Source organism: Nicotiana tabacum, chromosome 5 (assembly GCF_000715075.1).
Source record: "Nicotiana tabacum cultivar K326 chromosome 5, ASM71507v2, whole genome shotgun sequence".
NCBI lineage: Eukaryota > Viridiplantae > Streptophyta > Magnoliopsida > Solanales > Solanaceae > Nicotiana > Nicotiana tabacum.
Genome location: NC_134084.1, coordinates 124,756,363 through 124,764,312, shown reverse-complemented (window position 1 = coordinate 124,764,312; position 7,950 = coordinate 124,756,363). Strand labels below are relative to the sequence as shown.

Below are 7,950 nucleotides of genomic sequence, written 5' to 3'. Positions count from 1 at the left end.
GAGTCAGCTCAAGATTTTCTTTAATTGATCTTCTTAAACAACAAGAACGACGACCCAATAAAATCTCACAAGTGGGGTCTGAGGAGGGTAGTGTGTATGCAGAGAGGCTGTTTCAAATTGATCTTCTTAAACATGTTCTCTAAAGGGGAATTCTAATCAACAGATTGATCTTTGCTTTTAGTCCACAAATACAAGGACAAGAAGAAATCAGGGCACTATTTTATAACACAGGGACCTCCTAATACATCCACTAGACTGAACAGTATCGCTTAACTAACTTGAAAGAGATGTCCAAACCAACTACACATCAAAAGATTGAGATGTGAAGACAAAAGCAAAAGAATCCACAGTTTTTGAGACTTGTTATAGTTACAAACCTGTTTACAGGGTTTTTCCCTTTAAGACCTAAAATTAGACAATGATCATCCCTCAGAGACAAAAATGATCAGACAACATACGCAGAAAAAGAACAAGAAGATGAAATACAATCAAACACCAACACCCATATATAAATAGAAATTTCACTTTCTTAGAATATTAAGATATATCACACAAGCCTAATTAGTCAGGGGAAGTTTTACTGGTTATTCAGCGTATTGTTTCTATGCTCTTGCTCAGCTCCAACTTCTTCAGTCGCAGTTTCTCGCTTTCACCCACCAACTGCACGTACATTGAACACACAAGATTCAGTGAGCTTCTGCAAATCAAATATGTTGAGACAAGTTCCAAATACAAACTGGTTTTAAATTATAAACTCATGCTCACCTCCATCAATCTTGTTATTAGCTGTACTTTTTCCTTGTGCTTTTCATTGAACGCCTCAAGAGCTTCTTTGTACTCTTTTTCCTGCATTCACAGATCCAAAAAGTCTCGTTAATGAGCTTCATGGATAAGTTAACACTTCAACCACATATTGGGATTAACTAACTCTAAGGGGTCGTTTGGTACATGGGATAAGGATAATAATCCCGGGATAGAATTTGGGATCAACTTTATCCCATGTTTGGTTTGGGGTATTAGCTAATCCCGGGATAACTTTTACACTAAAATGGTGGGATTAGCTTCCATATAAAAGGTGGGATACTAATCCCGTGGGATATCCCACCATTGTACCAAACGACCCCCAAGGGTTATTATTACTAGGATTGTACTTATTATATGATATACAATCTAATGAAGGGGAAAAAACAAAGAAAAAACAAGAAAATAGAGGCATATATATTTCACCTTCTTCTGGCAGGTCTGTCCCAGGGGTTTTAACTCTTTGTTGACAGCATCAATCTTCTTCCGAACGATTTGAACATCTTTCTTCTTTGGATCAGCTAATGCTTCTAGCTCCTGATAATTAAGTTGAATTTAAATAAGGCATAAGTTGGATGGAAACTGAGATAAATCTTGATTTTAACCTTCTCAAATACTTCAATTTCCAAAACTCATACTCATTTTCAACTATTAAATGGCAAAAACAATAGCAAAGCATAAAACCCTCATTGAAAACGACCAATTTTGACAGATCAGAGATCTTTTAGCTTCAGGATAATTCCAACCCCACCCTCCAGTTTCATCCCCAATACATCCTCAATAAACCTTTTTTTAATAACAACCAAAAAAGGAGGAAAAACCATAAAGCAAATAGAAAAGAATAGAGAAATTTGTATTTCTTTTTTAGCTGGTCAAAAGGTTGAGCCCAATTTCAAGATGGTGATAAGATAATCTGGCATAACTTAATCTATCTTGAATTATCCATTAACCCTAATTAAAAATTAAAACTAACTTTATAAAAATATGCAAACCCAAATCTGTGTTCATAACGTAGCAGTAGTAGTCTAAAGATGTTCTACTGTCAAGGTCCAAAATGGAAACCCCTACCTAAAAGCAAAAAATCAAAAGAAAAACCAACACATATGTGTATTTCCAAAAAATGCACAAGATCTCACCAAAAAAAAATCAACTTTAAAAATTAAATTCCAGTATTACGTTAAAACCCCAACAAGAAAATTAGCATTAATGTTGAGAAAAAGGAACTGGTAAAAAACAAACAAAAGAGAAAATAAGGAAGAAAAAGGAGAGATACCTCACGAATAATGGCTAAACGCCGAGTTTCTTCTTCGACCCGACCCAACTGAGCTTGAACTCTTTCTTTGACTTCCATTTTCTTTTTCTCAATTTCTTCTTCTTTAGCTTTGAAAGTAGAAAGAGCAGACCTAGACATCTCTTCATCTTCTTTAGTTAAAGCCCCATTAAAACTCAAAGACCCCGAAATTTGACCTGATTGCATCAGTGTTTGTAGCTGTTCACTTCCTTGCTTTTGATTTGGCATTTCTTCTTGTTTTCTTCAACTTCACTACAACAACAAAAAGAAAAACCCCTTCTTCTTCTTCTTCAATTTTTTTCACTTTATCTTTTGCTTTTTTCTGCTTGGGTATGAATGAAATGGACCCTTTTGTTTACTGTTGTAGGTGCTTATGAACAAAGGGCAACAGGCCTTTATTGTAAAAAGTTATCAACAGCACACTGCTAAAGTTTTGTTTAGTATTTTTAGGACCCACTAAAGGGGTGTAAAAGAGAAATACTTGAAAATATGTGGGGGGGGGTTTGTAAATAGTTCTCTGGATGGTACTGTAAAAGACTAACAGTGAAATGACCCAACCACTACCCACTCATAAAAAGAACATGGATTTTTATGTCTATTCAATTTCAAAGCTTGTCTCCACTCTCCACTAGAAGTGATGGAAAAACTTGGAAAAGTAATGGTAAAGATTTGTTTTATACAACACTATTATTACTTGAAGAATTGAATAAATTTTTCATTTTGATTATAACTTTTCCAAATATTAATTATCAAAAATTCTTATTAATATTCGATTAAAAGACAGTTCGGTGTACAAAGCCTTATGTGTTCATGCAGGGTTCGAGAAAAGATCACACTCCAAGGGATATGATATAGGCAGTTTACCCTGAGTCACATGACTGTTGATTTTGTATTAAAAAATAATTTAATTTTAAACTTCTTTTTATTCTATATTTGACTATGTTAGTCATATATATATATATATATATATATATATATATATATATATATATATATATATATATATATATATATATATATATATATATATATATATATATATAAATTTAAATCATAAATTTTAAAAGTTTGTACTTCTTTTTTAAACTTCATATTGAGCCAAACAATATTACATAAAATAAAACGGAGAGAATAGTATATTACGTAACTTGTAAGGAAGCAAATTATATTTCGAGGAAATTAAAAAATTAAGGTCCAAATTCATACTAAAAGTTAGTCGCTTTGACCCTTATATTTCGAACCCGGTCAATTTTTAACCAACAAAAGTAGTTTTAGATAAGACAAAGATCATCTCGTTTTTGTTGCTCAAGTCCCTTTATCCATCGGGAAATTCGTTCTCGTTATGTGTCTTGTATTGGATATATACAAGCTACATGTCCAAGTTTCATGTACAAATATGTCAAAACAACAAATCTAAGACTTCGTTACACCCAAAAATTATTATCTCCTCCGTTTCAAATTATTGGTTATGTTTCTTCTTAAGAGTCAAATATATGAATTTTGATCCAACATTTTAAAATAAGTTTTTTATCATATTTAAATGAAAAAATTATAGCTTTTCATATATGTTACAAATATCTATATTTTAGTTTTAAAATAGTGTGTTGATCTGATTCAATCTAACTTCGAATATTAGTCAACTTGATTCTCTAGAAACAAAATATGACAATTAATTTGGAAACAAAAAAGTAATTATTATTCCTATCTAACCTTTTAAGCAGTTTCTATAAATATTAATTCGTTTTCATAAAGAAAAAATGATAGTAATTAATTTTACGTTTACTTTAGATGTGGTGTTCCGCATTTTTTTTTCTTTTTTTCCCTCCCCTTTGATACCCTTTATTGGAGGGGTTAATTTCACTTATGGTCATTCAACTATCTTTCAATTTCACTAAAGTCACTCAACTATTTTTTGTTACTTAAAAGTAAATAAACTTTATCATTGTCACTTAAAAGTCATTTTGGCTCAAAACCCTACCATAAATATGACATGGCATAAATTTTAATGAGAAAAATCTAAAAATAAATGTCACATAAGCTTAAATGGATCGTACCCACTTTAGATTCATTTCTTCCTTAAAGTAATTTGACCCAAACCCAAATGCTTTCAATAAAAAAAAAATTAAATTTCACATTAGTTTAAAATGATTAGCCTATACTATAAAATTCTTGCCTTTTCTATTACATAATGCTCATTTATAATTATTCTATACTAAAAAATTCTTATCATGTTTGTATGCCCCATCTGAGTCGTTTTATAACTCTACTGAAGTTAAAATACTACTGTATCCAACTCACATAACATATTTATAATTTTCTAGTGAAATTTAAATAGTATTTGTGACGACCCGGTCAGTCGTCTCATGAGTTACCGCTCTGTTTTCCCCATTTCAGCTTCTTTACGCTTCGTTATCCGTGTTTATGTGATCGAGTTGATTAGTTCGAGTTCAAAGAGGATTTGGTAAGAAATGAGACACTTAGTCTCTTTTAAGAAGGCTTAAGTAGGAAAAGTCAACCGGGTGTTGACTAATATATTAGAAGGCTCGGAAGTGAGTTCTAATGGTTCGGTTAGCTTCGGGAGGTGATTTGTGACTTAGGAGCGCGATCAGAATGGGTTTTGGAGTTGTAGAGAAGATTTAGGCTTGAATTGGAGAAATTGATATTTCGGTAAATTCTGGTTGATAGGCGAAATTTTGATATAGGGGTCGGAGTGGAATTCCGAGAGTTGCAGTAGCTTCATTGTGTCATTTGGGATGTGTGTGCAAAATTTTAGGCCATTCGGACTAGATTTGATAGACCTTTTGATCGAAAGCATAATTTAAGAGTTCTTGGAGTTCTTAGGCTTGAATCCTATGTTAAATTGGTGATTTAATTTGTTGTGAGCGTTCCGAAGTTTTGAGAAAGTTTGAACGATGTCATGGGATGTGTTGGTACAATTGGTTTGAAGTTCCGGGAGTTCCGGGTAGGTTCCGGGATGTTTTAGTGCAAAAATCATAGCTGTAGCAGGTCTACAGGGGTTGCAGACCCCGAAACTCACTCACGCGGTCCGCACAAAAATAAGTACGTCCGCGTTGAGTGCTGTACGGACCGCACAAAAGCGGGCGCGGGCGTGGTAGGTGTCGCGCGAACCGCACAAAAGTGGGCGCGGCCGCGGTGAAGAACTCTCCCATTGGTCCAACTTCGGAAGCTCATATCTTTTGATATACAAGGAATGTTGAGGTGATTCAAAAACCAAAGTTGTAGCCCTTCGTGTATAGTATCCAGAAAGATAAAGATAGTGTAATTTGGACATTTGTAGAAAAATTTATGGCCAAAATACTAAAGCCTGTCACTGCAAAGGAAGGCCTGTGTGGCCGCGGTTGCGTTTGCGCGGACCGCACTGGCTTGCACGGATCGCGGTCGTTTTGGTGCGGCCCGCGGTAGCTGAAACCTGAGGGGTACCTATAAATATGAGGTTTTGGGTTTTATTTAATATTTTAACCTAGAGAGCTCGGATTTTGGCGATTTTTCGAAGGTTTTTCAAGAAATTCATCGGGGTAAGTGATTTTAACTAAGATTTTGCTAGAATATATGAATCTATCACTGAATTCATCATTTAATTCGTGATTTAAGATGGAATTTGGGAAGAAAATTGTGAAACCTTTCAAAAATGTAAAATGATGATTTGAAGGACCAAACGGTATCGGAATTGGATAATTTTGGTATGGTTAGACTCGTAAGGGTATGAGGATTCGGAAAATGTAAATTTTACCCGATTTCGAGATGTGGGACCGGGGCTCGGGTTTTGCTAATTTCGGGATTTTTGATATTTTTCGAATGTTTTCGCTTGGACTTTGCTCCCTTAGCATATTGTGACGTATTCGTTCTGATATTGGATAGATTCGACGCGCGTGGAGTCCAATTCGAGGGGCAAAGATGTCGAGAGCTAGAGAACTAGCCAATTCGAGGTGAGTAATGGTTGTAAATGATGTCCTGAGGGTTTGAAACCCCGGATTGCACATCGTTGTGCTATATTGAGGCAAGATACGCACTGGATGATGAGCGTGGGGTCTTTCACTACTGGGGATTGTGACTTGGTCCATCCCGATTGATGATTTTACCGAATATTTGACTAAAATTCAATTGTTATCATCATGATATGGGTTGATTGCCATATTTGGGCTTCGTGCCAACTATTTGAACCCTTCGGGGATTTTTATCACTGTTTCCTCACTACTTGACTTATTATTTGAACTCAGTCCTGTTGATATCTACTGTTTTACAAACTCAGCCACTTTTACTCAGATTTGAAACTTAAATGATATTCTACATCATGTTTTGGGCTGAGAACTACTGTTTTACTAATGCCCAAGGGGCTTGTGATGATTTTTGGACTGAGTGAGGCCGAGGGCCATATGTGAGGATATGCTGAGTGATATGAGGCTGAGGGCCTGAGATACCTTTATATGCCACGAGGTGGCTCGAGTGATGTGAGGCCGAGTGTCGAGTGATGATGCCATGAGGTGGCTTGATATAGCGCTTGGGCCGTAAGGGGCCCCTCCGGAGTCTGCACACCCACAGTGAGCGCGGGTACCCATTATGCTGAGTGATTGATGCTATGCCCGAGGGGCTGATATGAGTGATTGTGAGGTAGCCCGAGGGGCTGATACTATTCCGAGAGTGAGCCCGAGGGGCTGATACTGTACTGAGAGTGAGCCCGAGGGGCTGATACTATGCTGAGAGATTGATACTATGCCCGAGGGGAGAATTTCTACTTGTTATTTACCTGTTAAATTACCTGTTTTACTTGTTTTAAAAAAGAATATCATTTGATTTTTCACTGATTTACTGCTTTAAGTGATTTTACTGCTTAATATGGAATTGCTTCGTGTCTTTACATGTTTTCATACTTTCAACCATTATTCATAATTGTTACTCGCTAAGTCGGAGTACTCACATTACTCCCTGCACCATGTGTACAGATTCAGGCATCGCAGAGTCCGCTCCTAAGTGCTGATTTCTCCCAGTCCAGGCAGTGATTTGGAGACTACGAGGTAGCTGCTGGCGTTCGCAGCCCCGTGCCTCCCTTATCCTATCATTTCCATGTTTTTTTCCGAACTATTGTATCGGATTTTGTGTTCAGTAGACTTGTATTCGGACTTCTTAGTTGCTCATGACTTGTGACACCCCGGTTTGGGCTGTGTCGGGATGGTTCCTGCTATTGTTAATGTTAAAATTCTGCAATTTATGAGTATTACATTATATTTTAATACTGTTTATGATGATTAACTGTTTAAAATAGGTGTTCCATTTTGGTCTGGCTGGCCTTGTCTTCACGAGAGGCGCCATCACGACCGGGTTCGGGGATTAGGTCGTGACAAGTTGGTATCAGAGCCTAGGTTACTTAGGTCTCACGAGTCATGAGCAGGTTTAGTAGAGTCTCGTGGATCGGTACGGAGATGTCTGTATTTATCCTCGAGAGGCTGCAAAATTAGGAAAATTTTCATATTCTCGAAACTCTTGTCGTGCGAACTTGTTGGTCCGAGTACTAAACTTCTAATATTCCATTCTCTCACAGATGGTGCGGACGCGAGCTACCGGACGAGGTGGACGACCACCAGTGCCACCCACTGAGGCCACTAGAGGCCATGGACGCGGTCATGGACGTGGCAGAGGCAGAGCAGCGAGGGCAGCACCTGTTGATGCACCGACTGCCCCGGATCCAAATCAGGCTCTCGCTATAGATGCTCCAGCAGCACCAGTTCAGGCACCAGTTGTGCCCATCGTGGTTCCGGGTCTTCAGGAGGCCTTGGCACTAATCTTATCAGTTTGCACTGGCCTGGCTCAGGCAGTTTCAGCCACTACAGCAGCAACTACTT

The 7,950-nt window shown here is 37.2% G+C and overlaps 1 protein-coding gene across 1 annotated transcript; it reads right to left on the bottom strand.

The window, feature by feature from the left end:
• Positions 1 to 288: 288 nt before the first annotated feature.
• On the bottom strand, positions 289 to 2,471 carry LOC107776972 (uncharacterized). The gene is made up of 4 exons (XM_016596928.2): positions 2,075 to 2,471; positions 1,228 to 1,338; positions 766 to 846; positions 289 to 660 (listed from the first exon to the last, which is right to left on the bottom strand). The coding sequence occupies exons 1-4, from the start codon at positions 2,318 to 2,320 to the stop codon at positions 589 to 591; spliced, it is 510 nt and encodes a 169-aa protein (XP_016452414.1). The 5' UTR covers positions 2,321 to 2,471; the 3' UTR covers positions 289 to 588.
• Positions 2,472 to 7,950: the final 5,479 nt, after the last annotated feature.